The sequence below is a fragment of the Microcaecilia unicolor genome, chromosome 5, assembly GCF_901765095.1.
Source record: "Microcaecilia unicolor chromosome 5, aMicUni1.1, whole genome shotgun sequence".
NCBI classification, from domain to species: Eukaryota; Metazoa; Chordata; class Amphibia; order Gymnophiona; family Siphonopidae; genus Microcaecilia; species Microcaecilia unicolor.
This window is the reverse complement of record NC_044035.1, coordinates 17,875,756-17,891,973: the sequence shown is the minus strand read 5'-3', so window position 1 is coordinate 17,891,973 and position 16,218 is coordinate 17,875,756. Positions and strand designations below refer to the sequence as shown.

The 16,218-nt window shown below is 45.2% G+C and overlaps 1 protein-coding gene across 2 annotated transcripts in view; it reads right to left on the bottom strand.

Moving 5' to 3' along the window:
• CCDC186 (coiled-coil domain containing 186) overlaps positions 1–16,218 on the bottom strand; it is a 193,935-nt gene that overhangs the window by 87,075 nt on the left and 90,642 nt on the right. For both annotated transcript variants that reach the window (XM_030202692.1, XM_030202693.1), the window contains exon 8: positions 13,430–13,534. In XM_030202692.1, coding sequence (XP_030058552.1) covers positions 13,430–13,534 — 105 coding nt within the window. The remainder of the gene's footprint in view (positions 1–13,429; positions 13,535–16,218) is intronic.

The window sequence follows — 16,218 nt, the reverse complement described above, 5'->3', positions numbered from 1 at the left end:
AGCTCCCGGAGGACAATTTGGAGGCAGGGGGGTCAAATTCAGGGCGTATCCGCACCGCACTATTTGGAGAACCCACTGGTCGGAGGTTATGAGAGGCCACCTTTGGTGAAAGAATTTTAACCTCCCTCCGACCGGTAGATCGTCCGGTACGGACACTTGTAGGGCGGCTATGTTCCCATGGATCCAGTCAAAAGCCCGTCCCCGGCTTTTGCTGTGGAGGCGCAGGGGGCTGCTTAGGCGCACGCTGTTGACGAGAACGAGCGCGCTGGGGCTGTCCCTGTGCCTGACGAGGCCTTCGGGCCGGCTGGTTGTACCTACGCTTTGCAAAAGAATAGGGTGCAGCCTGCCGGGCCCGGGAAAAACGCCCGCCCGTGGGGGCGGGTGCTGAAGGCGCCCGGTGGGAGAGCTTGTCGAGAGCGGTTTCCCGCTGATGCAGTTGGTCAACCATCTGCTCGACCTTCTCGCCAAAAATATTATCCCCCCGGCAAGGGACGTCAGCCAGTCTCTGCTGGGTGCGGTTGTCCAGGTCAGAGGCACGCAGCCATGAGAGCCTGCGCATCACTATACCTTGGGCCGCAGCACGAGATGCCACGTCACAGGTGTCAAAAATCCCCCTGGACAGGAACTTTCTGCACGCCTTCAGCTGCCTGACCACCTCCTGATAAGGCCTGGACTGCTCCGGCGGGAGCTTATCGACCAGGTCCGCCAGCTGTTGCACATTGGTCCGCATGTGAATGCTCATATAGAGCAGGTAAGATTGGATGCGGGTCACGAGCATGGAGGATTGGTAGGCCTTCCTCCCAAATGAGTCCAGAGTGCGAGCCTCCCGCCCCGGGGGGCGCCGAGGCGGTATCCCTCGAACTCCGTGCCCTCTTGAGAGCAGAATCCACGACCGCTGAGTCATGGGGCAATTGGGGCCGCATGAGCTCTGGGTCAGAGTGGATCCTGTACTGGGACTCTGCTTTCTTTGGAATGGTGGGGTTAGTTAGTGGTCGCACCCAGTTCCGAAGCAGCGTCTCCTTCAGGACATTGTGCAGCGGTACCGTGGAGGACTCTCTAGGTGGTGATGGATAGTCGAGGACCTCGAGCATCTCGGCCCTCGGCTCTTCCACAGAGACCACGGGAAAGGGAATGCTTATAGACATATCCCGCACAAAGGAGGCAAAGGAGAGACTCTCAGGAGGTGAGAGCTTCCTCTCCGGTGACGGCGTGGGGTCCGAGGGAAGGCCCGTAGACTCCTCTGAGGAGAAATATCTCGGGTCCTCCTCTTCCCCCCACGAGTCCTCATCCTCGGTATCGGACATTAGCTCATGTAGCTGAGTCCGGTACCGGGCCCGGCTCGACGTCGAGGCACCAAGGTCTCGGTGTCGTCGAGCGGTGGACTCCCGCGCCGGCGGGGACGGAGCTCCCTCCATCGACGTCGACTCCACCTGCGTGGCAGTCGAGACCGGCACCGCAAGCGGCGGCGGTGTCGACAGCCCCGGCGCCGGGCTAGAGCTCGCCGGCGCCACAGTCATCGGCGCCGGGGGCGCAAGCACCCCCGGGGCCGGCACAGCCTGGCGCATCAGCCCTTCCAGGATCCCCGGAAGGATGGCTCTGAGGCACTCGTCCAGGCCCGCTGCCGAGAAAGGCGGGGGGGCCGGTAAGGGTGTCGGTGCCGGAAGCTGCTGGGGCCCAGGAGACGGCACCGAGGTGCCGGAACCCCGACGCGTCGGTACCTCCACAACCGACGGAGACCTCTCCTCTCGATGATGACGCTTCGGCGTCGACTCCTCTTCGGGGTGCACCGAGGGCTCCCGGTGACGGCGCTTCTTATCCTTCTTTCGGTGCACGTCACCGGGGCCGGAGGGCATGGAGGAGGAGGAGGTCGATCCCCCTCGGTCTCGAGGTACCGGGTCCGACAGGGTTCGGTCCCGTGGCTCACGAGTTGAGGGAGTAACCGGGGCCGATTGCCCACGCGGTCTCTCTACCCCACTCTCGCCGGCGGACCGGCGGGCTGACGGGACCTGTTCTCCTGGGGTCGCTGCCATCGGTGCCGATGTCTCGGGCATCGATACCGGTACCGAAGAACCGGCCTTCGATACCGATGCCGTCGAGGTCAACGTCGAGGGGCCGGCGCAAGTTCCAAAAAGACGGTCCCGCAGAACTTGCCTCGCAACCTGAGTCCGTTTCCGGAGACCGAGACACAAAGCACACGACTTGAGGTTGTGCTCCGGCCCGAGGCACTGGAGGCACCAAGCGTGGGTGTCGGTCTGCGAGATCGGCCGGCCGCAGCGACCACACTTCTTAAATCCACTCGGGACCTTCGAGGACATCGACGGAAAAATCGCGTCGGCGAAGTCAAAGTCGGCAATGGTGGCTAAAATCACACCACGAAAATTGAAACCGACCGAGCGGCTACTAGGCCGCAACGAGGCGTCCCCGCTGGAAAGCGAGGGAAAAGGAGGAGCGCGTGCTCCACACGCGCAAAGTCTTTTTTTTTTTTTTTTTTTTTTTTTAACAGAAAGAAGTAAAATAATAAAAGGAAGCCAGATAGGCCAAAACGACGATCCGCGTAAACGCGGTCGAAAAATCCGGCGGCTGAGTCGAGAGAGAGGCTAAAGCACAACTCTCTCAGTCGCGGGAAAAAAATAACTGGCGGGAGCGGTCGCGCACGGGCGGGAAGACGGCCGCGCATGCGCGGTGGGCGTGCCCTGCGTGCCGACCGTCCCGCGAAGCTTTTTTCCGGTTGGTGGGGGCTGCCGCGGACGTCAACCCAGTCGTGAGAACAAGCAGCCTGCTTGTCCTCGGAGAACCCTAGTAGCGCTCTAGAAATGTTAAGTAGTAGTAGTAGGTCAATGGGTGGCAGTAAGGGTTCAGGCAGTAAATAGCCACTTGCTACTTTTAATTATAGCACACAGCCATTTACTGCTCCATTAAAAAAGTATTTTTCCCCAGTTGTGGTAAAAAACAAAATGGACCAGCATGCACCAGTTTCATGTATCCGAACTACCACAGGCCACTTTTTACCACAGCTTAGTACAAGGGCCCCTTATCCCGTTAACAATTTTAACACATTAATCATATTACACTCACTGCTCCTTGCTCCGCTAATACTACTACTACTTATCATTTCTATAGCACTACTAGACATAAGCAGCAATGTACACTTGGACATGAAGAGACAGTCCCTGCTCGACAGAGCTTACAATCTAATCAGGACAGACAAACAGAGGATGGGTATAAATACATAATTATTGTCACACTGGGACAGACCAAAGGTCCATCAAGCCCAGCATCCGGTTTCCAACAGTGGCCAACCCAGGTCACAAATACCTGGCAAGATCCCAAAAAAGTTCAATACATTTTATGCTGCTTATCCCAGAAAGACGCAGCAGATTTCCCCCAAGTCATTTTAATAATGGTCTACGGACTTTTCCCTTAGAAAGCCGTCCAAACCTTTTTTAAACACCGCTAAGTTAACTGCCTTTACCACATTCTCTGGCAATGAATTCCAGAGTTTAATTACACATTGAGTGAAGAAACATTTTCTCCGATTCGTTTTAAATTTACTACTTTGTAGCTTCATCGCATTCCCCCTAGTCCTAGTATTTTTGGAAAGAGTAAACAGACGATTCATGTCTACCTGTTTCACTCCACTTATTATTTTATAGACCTCTTTTCTTCAAGTCGATCTACAAAAAGGAAATTCACAGAATCTAATAATTATCATCTAAACAAAGTTGTGGATGTGGTTGCAAATTTAAACAGGCAAAGAAAGACTTTTATTCAACTAAGACTTCTGCCAGTAATTGTCCATCTACGGCAGAGATAGACAGGGCCTGCAGAGAATTAGAGAACTCTCAGGAACAGCTGACCCAGATCGTTTGCTAGTATCAGCCGAACAATTAGATGTCTTTTTCCAAGATAAGGTTAGGCAAATAAAAGATTCCTTTCCGCCACTATTAGCACCAGTATTTAAGGAAGCGGACTGAGAAAAATTAGATACTTCACTTAATGAATGGGTAAATGTAAATAGATTTTTACCCTTTCTACACCACTAAGTATTTTGTAGACATCTATCATATTTATTTATTGTTTGCATTTGTATCCCACATTTTCCCACCTCTTTGCGGGCTCAGTGTGGCTTACAATAAGATATGAATAATGAAAATACATTTGTTACAACTTGGTTATGGGTTATATTGTACAAGTTATGCGAGATAATCGAATTATCATTAGGAAAATCACATTGGGACATTAACATTGAGACATTGGGAGGAGACAATGGGAAGCTTAAGGGCAGTGTTAAGACACAAAGGCACATGGTGTACATATTTCTGTGAGTAAATGTATGAGTAATGTGGAATTATGGGGGATGGGAGATCATAGGTGGATGTATGATGCATTGATGAACATTGAGTGTGGACTCTATGTGTTTTTGTTCTTTCCGTAAATTGATTCAAATAGATGGGTCTTCAGTAATCTGCGGAAGGATGCTTCTTCGTGGATCGCTCTTAGGTTGCGCGGCAGTGTGTTCCAAAGCTGCGTGCTCGTCTCAGTGTTCCAAAGCTGCCCCTCAGCCGTCTCTTTTCAAAGCTGAAGAATCCTAACATCTTGAGCCTTTCCTCATGTCTAATCTATTACGCTTGAAGTTTTATCCAATTATCTTTTATTTCTTTTTTTTATTATTATTTGCATGAAGTCTTTATTGTCACATAGTACAACTATTCAGAAACATAGAACATCATGTGTTACACAATACACTTCAAGTAAACATAACACCAATCACCAGCCATGTATCAAACAAGAAACAAAGAGGTGTGGTTAGCCTCTCGGTATGAACCAGATGCACATCGAAGTATCTTTTATTTCTTATTACGATAATGAACTTTATTTAACTACCTAACTACACTCTGTCACCTCCATATTTTAACTATGTATTTCTCTCTTTCCGGAATTTGGTGATCACCATTACGGAACAATTGTAAGCCACATTGAGCCTGCAAATCGGTGGGAAAATGTGGGATACAAATGCTACAAATAATAATAATAATAATAATAATAATAATAATAATAATAATAACCTACAGGGATATTGGTTACAATTTAACCTCTTGCAAGTACAGGATTTTGAAAAAAACAGATTTCTTCAATTCGTATAACATCATCTTCTGTTGTAGACTCAGTTCCTTCATTTTTTAGCTCATAATTTACAAGCTCTATTCCCTTATATAGTTGGCATGGTAAATACTAGCCTTCAAATAGGATTCTTTTTCTATTTTTGTAAAAAGCAGTAATAAGATCGATTTTAAAAGCAATTCCTTAGATCTTTCTCTGCTGGAAAATTATAGATCAGTTTCTAACTTGTCTTTTATTTCAAAAAGAGTTGAAAAAGTTGTGCTAGATCAATTAGGATTTTGTTTATTAAAAAAAACAAAAAACAAAATTGTTGCATCCACGACAATCCAGTTTCCGCACATTATATTCATTTTATTTTATTTATTTATTGGGATTTATTAACCGCCTTTATGAAGAGATCCATCTAAGGCAGTGAATTTCATAGCACAGAGACAGAAGTGTCTGTAGTGATATCCAAGAGCAACTCGATAAAGGTAATATTGAGCTCAGTCTCATTAGACCTATCTGCACCTCACCATCTTTAACCTGGCCGGTTAAAAGACATTGAGTGTAACAGGACTGTTACAATGGTTTCAAATCATTTCTTGCAGAAAACTCTTATGTCTTACATCAATGGTTCCCAAACCTGGGTCTGGAGGCAACCCGGTCAGCCAGGAGTTTAGGATATCCACAATAAATATTCATCAATTACTTCCACAGGATTATTGTATACTAACAATGATTAACATCCATATTTCAGTTATCTGCTACTGTTTTCTATTAATTGTTCAAACTTTTTCATGACAAAACATTTTTAGTTTATTGCCTCTGCTCATCTGGACTAAGAACTCTGGTTGTTTGTATGTTGGGTCTGTGGGTGTTTTCTAGGAACTGTGGGACCACTGGGAATCACTGGGGATAATTTGAGAGCAGGAGACTTGCCCAGAGGCAGTTGTGACCCAGTCGGTGGGTGCTAGTGTAGAGCACAAGCGCCAGGTGCAGGTGGACCTGAGCTGTGCTGGGGACAGATCCTCTAAGTGGCCACAGGATAGCCACAGGCATTTCATGACAGCTCACAATCTAAGGTTTTTTTTTTTTTTTGTACCTGGGGCAATGGAGAGTTAAGTAACTTGCCCAAGGTCACAAGGAGTGGCAGTGAGATCAAAGCCCACTGTACTAACCATTAGGCCACTCCTCTTCGATTGCATTTTTAATAAAAACAGATTACACATAAATTTATTATTTATTTTTCCATTTTATAGAATTTATGTTTTACTTTTCTAATGACAATTGTATTCAAAAATGACAAATTAAAAAAAGGAAATTATATCATCAAAAAGTAAAGAAAAAAATCCACTCCTCTCAAAAAAGTCTGTCATAATAGGGGGTGAGGCATTCATTTAACTATGAAGAAAATGCAAAGCAAACCAGTAGCAGAACATAAAGGACAATAAATCTGGCCTAAATGACACTTAATCTTTCTATAAAGAAGGGAGAGTAAACAATTATTGCTCAGGTCCCGAGGCTGCCACAAATGCAATTACTTGAACGGCTTCCTGGTTTAACTTATAGATGAGGAAGAACAGTTAATTGTAGTATCAAACACAGTACTCATACAAGGTCAAAAAAATAAAATGAAAAACCTGAGCATCAATCTGCAAAACACAAATTGCCTCTTATTTCTCAATGACTTTCGCAACAGCTCCATAGTTCTACCCTTGAAGTTCACAAATTCCTCCTTGTGCCTGAAAAATAGTCTAAATATTCAGTCTTTACCTGGTTCCAATACACAGTTCACATAGTCATAGGGATAACTTAGATTTGTGAAAAAGCTCTCCAAGAAAACTTTAAAAGTTGCCCCAGACCTCCTGGAGAGAAAGATAGAACTAGGGATATGCACAGGAGCCAGCTCTGCGGGTGCTGGAGCACCCCCAATATTGAGCAAACTCCTTGATTGTGTCCACGGAGGGGTAATTTCCATTGGGTTTAGCACCCTCAATCATTTTGAAAAGTTGGCGCCTATGGAGATACGGCTGATATGTCCCTGAAAATGCAAAGGAATTACATTTTGAAATACCTAGGCCTGCTCTTCACAGCCTTAACTTGCAGACTTTGGCTCGAATCTAGAAGGTTAAAGATTCTCTACCAGGACCCACTGGCCCTGCAAGCCAAAGTATTCACATGCTTGCAAATACCATAGGTGTGCTGAAAATTATCCTCTTGAGCCCGCAGGTTTCTGCTGCCTCTTTGGGCTTCACACTCAAATGCAGGGCTGGGATCAGACACCGTGATTTTTCATTTGCAAGTTCCTAGGGATTTTTCCCCTTATATCACCTCCCCCCCCCTCAACATATACATAGTAACATAGTAAATGACGGCAGATGAAGACCTGTATGGTCCATCCAGTCTGCCCCAACAATATAAACTCATTTTACATGATAAGTGCTGCTTTATTATTATTATTAACATTTGTATAGCGCTACCAGACGCACGCAGCGCTGAACACCTGACATAGAGAGACAGTCCCTGCTCTATAGAGCTTACAATCTAAAAATAATACAGACAGACAAGACAATTAAGGGCGAGGGAAGTACAGGGTGAGACGGAACAAGGGGAGGTAATTGAGTAGTAGTTAGGAGCCAAAAGCAGTGGTGAAAAGGTGGGTTTTCAGCATAGATTTGAAAACAGGTAGAGATGGAGCTAGACGTACAGGCTCAGGAAGTCTATTACCTGCAACTTGTTTAGTCCACTTCCTGTGCTGGCAATTTCACAATCATGGGCCCTAAATCCAGTCATAAGATCTTGCCATTACCAGATGACTGATTGCCCTATCCCCAGGGACTGCGAATGCTGGCGCCACAACATCCCTAAGCCTGGACTTCTCAGTAAGCAGAAAATCTGATCCAGGATTCTAATCCCGGTCCTCTGTATGAGTTCCCAGGAGGTGCCATTGCTTTTTTTTTTTTTTTTACTTTCATAGTGTTTCACACCACTACTCACTCAGTTATGTAGGTAGCCGTTTAGTTATCTCAAGATTTTATTTTATTTTTAATATTTTAGAAACATTCTATCTAGGCTTCCAAGATAGAAATTTCTTGCCTCTTGCAGATTTTTAACCACTATAACTATTCTCTTTAGTTTCTGTTGTAGGATTGTTGTAGGAGGTGGAAGGCCTCCAAATATTTAATATAGAGGTGGAAGGCCTCCAAATATTTAATATACAGAATTAATTTTCTCATATTGGACAGAGAGGAATGACGGCTTCTCTCCTTCCAAATCATGAGAAACAGAGCTTGCTGGAATAGCAACTACACTTTACCTCCCCCCTCTTGCCAAGCCAGGTGAATTGTAAAGCTGAATTGCCCCCAATCTCACCCATTAAGTGTGACCGGTCTCAGGGAAATTCAGGTGACAGAATTCTTTTCCCATGCCCCTTGGAAGTAAGGCTTCTTCAATCCAGGAGAGAACCACCTTCTTTTCAACTATGTGGAGACATAGTAGGTAAACACCTTGCAGAAGAGATCAAACACTGTGTCTCTCTCTGAGAAACAAACACTGTGGAACCAAGTGGTGGTGGTTTTATGACAGGCAGCAACATGACATAAACTGGCAAGAAAGAAATCTTAACACCTACCTCTATAAGGAAGCAATAGTCAACTTTTGTCTCCTCTTTTAGAATAAGGGGAAATACTAAGATAAAAGATCATAGGTTCTGAGAAATATATCCTTGTGTGAGAAAAGCTGTAAAGACGGACAAACAGACCAAATGTTTTCCTCAAAACAGATGCTATGTATTTCTTTATTGACGGGAGATCCTGACTGACTGTGGGATACTAACTGAGGAGGTGAGGGAAGCCCTCCCCTCTCTCTTGCTCTTTTGTACTGTAAGGGAAAGAAAGTTCTATATATTATGTCTTTGCCAGATAAGAAGCTGGTCAGTGTCTAGTGCACTCTGCCCCATGCCAGGGGATGGAGAGCCTGACCTGACCATTTCCATTGTCCTTTCATGTCTTTTCTCCTCTTTTCTATACTAGATTATACTTGAATATTTTCTTATTTTTTATCCTAATCTCTGGATAATTAAATAAACCTGTGTTAACCCCAGGAAGCGCTTCCTTGGTTTCTTTTTGTCTTGGTTGCAGTCTAAAATAGTGCTACCAGTTGTCGGGTTCTTTCAAGGTACTGGTCGAGGGGATTGCATTTGTTTGAGTAGCACCCAGCCGTGATTAGAGACTCTGGAGGCGTGGCACGAAAAGCACAAACATTTCCTAAGTTTGTTTCATTACAATCTTCCTTTGTTAATGCCGCAACTGCAGTACTTGTACTTATTCTCTCTCCAGCGATTAAATGCAATTCCATCATGATCACTCTTTCAAAGTGGCATCACCATCAGCAACCCTCGCATCAAGTCCTGTGTTCCACTGAAGACTATATCAAAATTAGCTGCCGATGTCATGGGTTTCTAGGGACAATGTTCCATCGAATAAAGTTTGTTAAAAAAATAAAGCCCGGCCACTACTGGTTTCTGTGAATATATATTTAAACAAGAGTTACCTCAAATTTCCAAGTAGGGGAATTCAAATTGAATAATAAAACCCTCTACTATATTAAGAGTCCAATCCTATCATTGGTTTCAAATACAGAGGAAAGAAAGGATCAATAGAGTCAAACATTTGTGTGAAAAATTTCTACAGAGCGGCATCTTCCTGAAGGAGCAGAAGTTTGCAAAACATAGTAACATAGTAGATGACAGCAGAAAAAGACCTGCACGGTCCATCCAGTCTGCCCAACAAGATAACTCATATGCAGTGGCATACCAAGGGGGGGGGGGGGGGGGGGCGGTCCTGTTAAGGGGCAGAGGGAGCTGCAGCGAACGAGCGAAGTTCGCGAAGTTGGAGCCCACAGGCGCGTGCCGCGGCACACACCCCCCCCCCAGCGGCGTGCACCCGGGGCGGGGGGAGGGGAAGGTGTCATTTCGCAGGCGGGGGGGGGGGGGGGGGCGCATCGGCAATCCGCCCCGGGTGCCATCCACGCTAGGAACGCCACTGCTTATATGTGCTACTTTCTGTGTATACCTTACCTTGATTTGTATCTGTCTTTTTCAGGGAACAGACCGTGTAAGTCTGCCCAACACTAGCCCCGCCTCCCACCACCGGCTCTGCCATCCAATCTCCGCTAAGCTCCTGAGGATCCATTCCTTCTGAACAGGATTCCTTTATGTTTATTTATTTTTATTTTGTTATATTTGTACCCCGCGCTTTCCCACTCATGGCAGGCTCAATGCGGCAGGCAATAGAGGGTTAAGTGACTTGCCCAGAGTCACAAGGAGCTACCTGTGCCGGGAATCGAACTCACTTCCTCAGTTCCCCAGGACCAAAGTCCACCACCCTAACCACTAGGCCACTCCTCCACATTTATCCCACGCATGTTTGAATTCCGTTACCGTTTTCATCTCCACCACCTCCCGCGGGAGGGCATTCCAAGCATCCACCACTCTCTCCGTGAAAAAATACTTCCTGTCTTCAACAAGGAACTCTTGTTGAAGACAGGAGAGAAAGTATATTGGTTGCAGTGCACTGCTGTTTTTGAACGTGAACAGAGCAGCATAGGAAAGAGTCTTGATAGAAAAATATGATGATACAGAACCGGAAGACAGAAGAGAGTCTTGGGCTCCTTCTAAGTAGCATTTGTGATATTTATTTATTAGGATTTATTTACTGGCTTTTTGAAGAAATACACTCAAGGGGTTATACAGTAGGAATAAATCAAACATAAGCAATAGACAATTACAGCAGTAAAAATATTCAAATAAAAATACAAATTATGGCATAGTATCTACTTATGTCAACACAATAAAAACATTTTAATAGCGTAGAGAATAAGCAAAGTTGGAACATAAGATAAGTTTTTTTGTACCTTGGGAAATGGAGGGTTAAGTCAGTGGTTCCCAAACCTGGTCCCGGAGGCACCCCAGCCAGGCAGGCCTCCAGGATATCCACAATGAACACCCATGAGAAAGATATGGTAGCAGACTGCTGATTTTTGATATTTTGCTATTTTTTATACTGAATTTTGTATATGGGATAAGTGCACATCAAAATTTTTGTTTGAGGTTTTAAAGCACACTCACTCTGGTATTCTGTGTTCAATAATACTGGGGGATTTTTTGGAATCAATCATTTTTATCTCATGGAGAGTTTTTTCTATTGATCCTTTTTTTCCCCCTTGGTATTTGAAACCAATGATAGAACAGGACTCCTAATATAGTAGAGGGTTTATTATTCAACATGAATTCCCCTACTTAGAAACCAGTAGTGGAGCATAGTCAATAAGGAAAAGTTTGCTATTCTATTATAGTTTGGGACTCGGGCCTCTCAGTGCAGCATGCTGGAACTAATGCCGCTGGTTCCATGCTGGCCACGTGTTTTGTCGCCGAGCTGCCAGAAAAAGTGAACTGAGCGAGGCTCGCAGGCATTCTCGTGCACCCGACTCACACTTTAAGCTGTAACTCTATCTGGGGTAACGCCAAAAATATTTGCGGGGGGGGGGGGGGGGGGGGGGGAAGCGGGAGCTCTCGCTTTAAGGGACCATTTTGCCCGGTGACGTCACTTCCGTTCTCTGCATTAGCATTGCTTAATCTGTTTCACCTTCTTGATCAGGTGGACAATGACATACCTTTCCCCCCTCCCCTCCGTCCCGCTATTGCCCTCTCCACTCAACCGAAACTGCGCTTACTAAAGTCTCCAATGACCTATTACTGGCTAAATCCAGAGGTCAATATTCCATCCTCATTCTTCTTGATCTTTCCGCTGCTTTTGACACTGTCGATCACAACATACTTCTCGATACCCTGTCCTCACTTGGATTCCAGGGCTCTGTCCTTTCCTGGTTCTCTTCCTACCTCTCCCTCCGCACCTTTAGTGTTCACTGGTGGATCCTCTTCTACTTCTATCCCTCTGCCTGTCGGCGTACCTCAGGGTTCTGTTCTTGGTCCTCTCCTCTTTTCTATCTACACTTCTTCCCTTGGTTCATTAATCTCATCCCATGGCTTTTCCTACCATCTCTATGCTGACGACTCCCAAATCTACCTTTCTACTCCTGATATCTCACCTTGCATCCAAACCAAAGTTTCAGCGTGCTTGTCTGACATTGCTGTCTGGATGTCTCAATGCCACCTGAAATTAAATATGACCAAAACCAAGCTTCTCATCTTCCCCCCCAAACCCACCGCCCCGTTCCCCCGTTTTCTATTTCTGTTGATGGCTCTCTCATTCTCCCTGTCTCCTCAGCTCGAAACCTTGGGGTCATCTTTGACTCTTCTTTCTCCTCTGCTCATATCCAGCAGATCGCCAAGACATGTCGTTTCTTTCTTTACAACATCCGTAAAATCCGCCCCTTTCTTTCCGAGCACTCTACCAAAACCCTCATCCACACCCTTGTCACCTCTCGTTTAGACTACTGCAATCTGCTTTTTGCTGGCCTCCCACTTAGTCACCTCTCCCCTCTCCAGTCGGTTCAAAACTCTGCTGCCCGTCTCATCTTCCGCCAGGGTCGCTTTACTCATACTATCCCTCTCCTCAAGACCCTTCACTGGCTCCCTATCCGTTTTCGCATCCTGTTCAAACTTCTTCTACTAACCTATAAATGTACTCACTCTGCTGCTCCCCAGTATCTCTCCACACTCATCCTTCCCTACACCCCTTCCCGTGCACTCCGCTCCATGGATAAATCCTTCTTATCTGTTCCCTTCTCCACTACTGCCAACTCCAGACTTTGCGCCTTCTGTCTCGCTGCATCCTACGCCTGGAATAAACTTCCTGAGCCCCTACGTCTTGCCCCATCCTTGGCCACCTTTAAATCTAGACTGAAAGCCCACCTCTTTAACATTGCTTTTGACTCGTAACCACTTGTAACCACTCGCCTCCACCTACCCTCCTCTCTTCCTTCCCGTCCACATTAATTGATTTGATTTGCTTACTTTATTTTTTTTTTGTCTATTAGATTGTAAGCTCTTTTGAGCAGGGACTGTCTTTCTTCTATGTTTGTGCAGCACTGCGTATGCCTTGTAGCGCTATAGAAATGCTAAATAGTAGTAGTAGTAGTAGTGTTAGGCACAGAATTTCTGCTCATAGGGTTTTCAATGTGCAGTCTGTCTCTTGCAGATTATGCTACATGATATACAGCGACCCCATCACAAGTTCAGTCTTCAATGTCACTTTAATATGTTTTGTACCGCAATATCACAGTGCCCCACCGGTTATCCTGTTCTACCCAATTGCCAAGAAAAATACTTAACTTCAACATGTGGTACGAGTGAATGTATACCTACTTGATACGTTTTTATCATTTCTTGACAGTTTTTCCTTATTTGGTCAGCTTCTTCTTTTGCCTGAGTTAGCTTTATTGATGTTTCTTTAAGCTTATCTTTGGTTTCCTGCAATAAAAAAAAGAAAACAGAGGGTGGCGAAATTTAAAAAATTTATCGTAGCATTGAATGACTAAAATATTTTTTAATCTTTAGTCTGGCATTTACTACAAATTGAGCTTTAAAAAAAATGAAACCTTTAGGAGTGATCAGGATAGAGCAGAAGTTCTCAACCCAGTTCTCTAAGCCACTCTAGTTTTCAAGATATCCATAATGAATATGCATGTGAGATAAATCAGCTTAAAGAATATGTATGCGAGATAAATCTGCATGCACTGCCTCCATGATATATAGATTTATTTCATGCGGGTATCCTGAAAACCTGACAGGATTGGTGGGTCCTAAGGACTTGGTAGAAAACCCCTGGATTAGAGGTATGCCATTGAGAGCGTTGGTTTAAGAGAATAACTGGTTTAGCCAAGGTGGGCAAGATCATACTGTGTCACTTCACATTTGTTGCTGCAACACAGGAAGAGAGTAAAAACAGGAGATGTACTGTTTCTGCATCACCTCTCAGTATATGTTCCAAAATTTTGATGTTTCATTTTAGCTTTTGTAATGTGGACAACATGAGAAGTGATCTAAAAAAAAAATAGAAGCACAGTCTAATATTTGGCAGTTAAAATTTAATGCAAACAAGTACAGAGTGATGCACATGGAGTGTAGAAACCCAAAAGAGCTGAGTTTGCTAGGAGATGAAAGGCTGATAAACAGACGGAGAGATGGACCTTGGGGTGATAGTGCTGGGAGGACCTTAAGGCAACAAAACAAGGTGACGTGGAGAGGCATTTTCGAAAGGGACGTCCAAGTTTTGATGAAGACGTCCTCGCAAAGCGTCCCCATCCAGGGGCGGGGAAACCCGTATTTTAGAAACAAGATGGACGTCCATCTTTCATTTCAATAATACAGTCAGGGATGCCCAAATCCTGAAATTTGGTCGTCCTTAGACTTGGTCGTTTCTGATTTTCGGCGATAATGGAAACCAAGGACGTCCATCTCAGAAACGACCAAATGCAAGCCATTTGGTCATGGGAGGAGCCTGCATTTGTAGTGCACTGGTCCCCTAATATGCCAGGACACCAACCGGGCACCCTAGGGGGCACTGCAGTGGACTTCATAAATTGCTCCCAGATACATAGCTCCCTTACCTTGTGTACTGAGCCCCCCCCAAACCCCACTACCCATAATTATACACCACTACCATAGCCCTTACAGGTGAAGGGGGGCACCTACATGTGGGTACAGTGGGTTTCAGGTGGGTTTTGGAGGGCTCACTGTTTCCTCCACAAACGTAACAGGTGGGAGGGATGGGCCTGGGTGCGCCTTCCTGAAGTGCACTGCACCCACTAAAACTGCTCCAGGGACCTGCATACTGCTGTGATGGACCTGAGTATGACATCTGAGGCTGGCACAAAATATTTTGAAAGATGTTTTTTGAGGGTGGGAGGGGGTTAGTAACCACTGGGGGAGGGGAGGTCAACCCCGATTCTCTCCGTAGGTCATCTGGTCATTTCGGGCACTTTTTTGTGGTTTGGTCGTAAGAAAAACACGACCAGGTAAAGTCATTCAAGTGTTCATCAGGGACGTCCTTGTTTCTTTCGATTATGGGTCGAGGACGTCCTGGTGTTAGGCACGCCCAAGTTCCGCCTTCGCTACACTTCCGATACGCCCCCTTGAACTTTGGCTGTCCCTGCGACGGAAAGCAGTTGGGGACGTCCAAAATCGGCTTTCGATTATACTGATTTGGACGACCCTGTGAGAAGGATGTCCATCTTCCAATTTATATCAAAAGATGGGTGTCCTCCTCTTTTGAAAATGAGCCCAAAGCTGGTGGCCAAAGCCAGAAGGACGCATTTCTAGCCTTACAAGGAATGGACCCTGACTATCTGGCAAATAAGTTTGTTAGGTACGTTCCTTTGCATTCTTTGTGCTCTCAGCATCTTTTTAACTTGATTATCCCTACCTCTCCTCTGTTTTTAATTGAGTAAGTAGTATGCATTGCACCTTTAGTGGCTTGGTTCCTACTTTGTAGAACAAGTCACCTCCTTTTTTGACATCACATAAAAACCTGGCTTTTCACTTGGTTTTAGGTCAATTTGAATGCAGCTTCAGGACAGATGGATGAAGGCTCCTTTTCCCATTTGTATGTTTTATTTACTGCACTGTTTTAATGTGCTGTTTTTATTTACTGTCTTTATTGATTTTATTGTATTGTTTTGAAATCTGCTCTGTACTGAGAAAAAATAAATAGCCAGCTGATAGTAGCTTAAAATGAATCAACTAATTAGGATAACACAAACTAATATAACTTATATATAAATTAATATAAGAACTAGAGGATAATACAAATAGACTGTAGACCCCCAACCCCTCTGCTGAAAATAAGATAAGGATGTAAAGTCTTGCCAACCCCCACCCCCCCAATCCCAGCCTTACAGATGGCCTGAGGCCCAGCTGAGTAGGGAGCACAGAGGTCAAGAGGGAAAGCCCTAATCAGCCCCTAAGAAAATGTACACTATTAAGGTAACAGACTAACTTATGTTACGACAAGCTAAAAGACCAGGATTAACCATGTGCGCTAGTCGGGCGACAAGAAGGCATATTTTTTAAGTATATAATACGGGAAGAAATTTGTATTCATCAGAAGTAGGCTTCATCTGGCAGACTGCTTCTCGTTTGTGGATCTACATCCT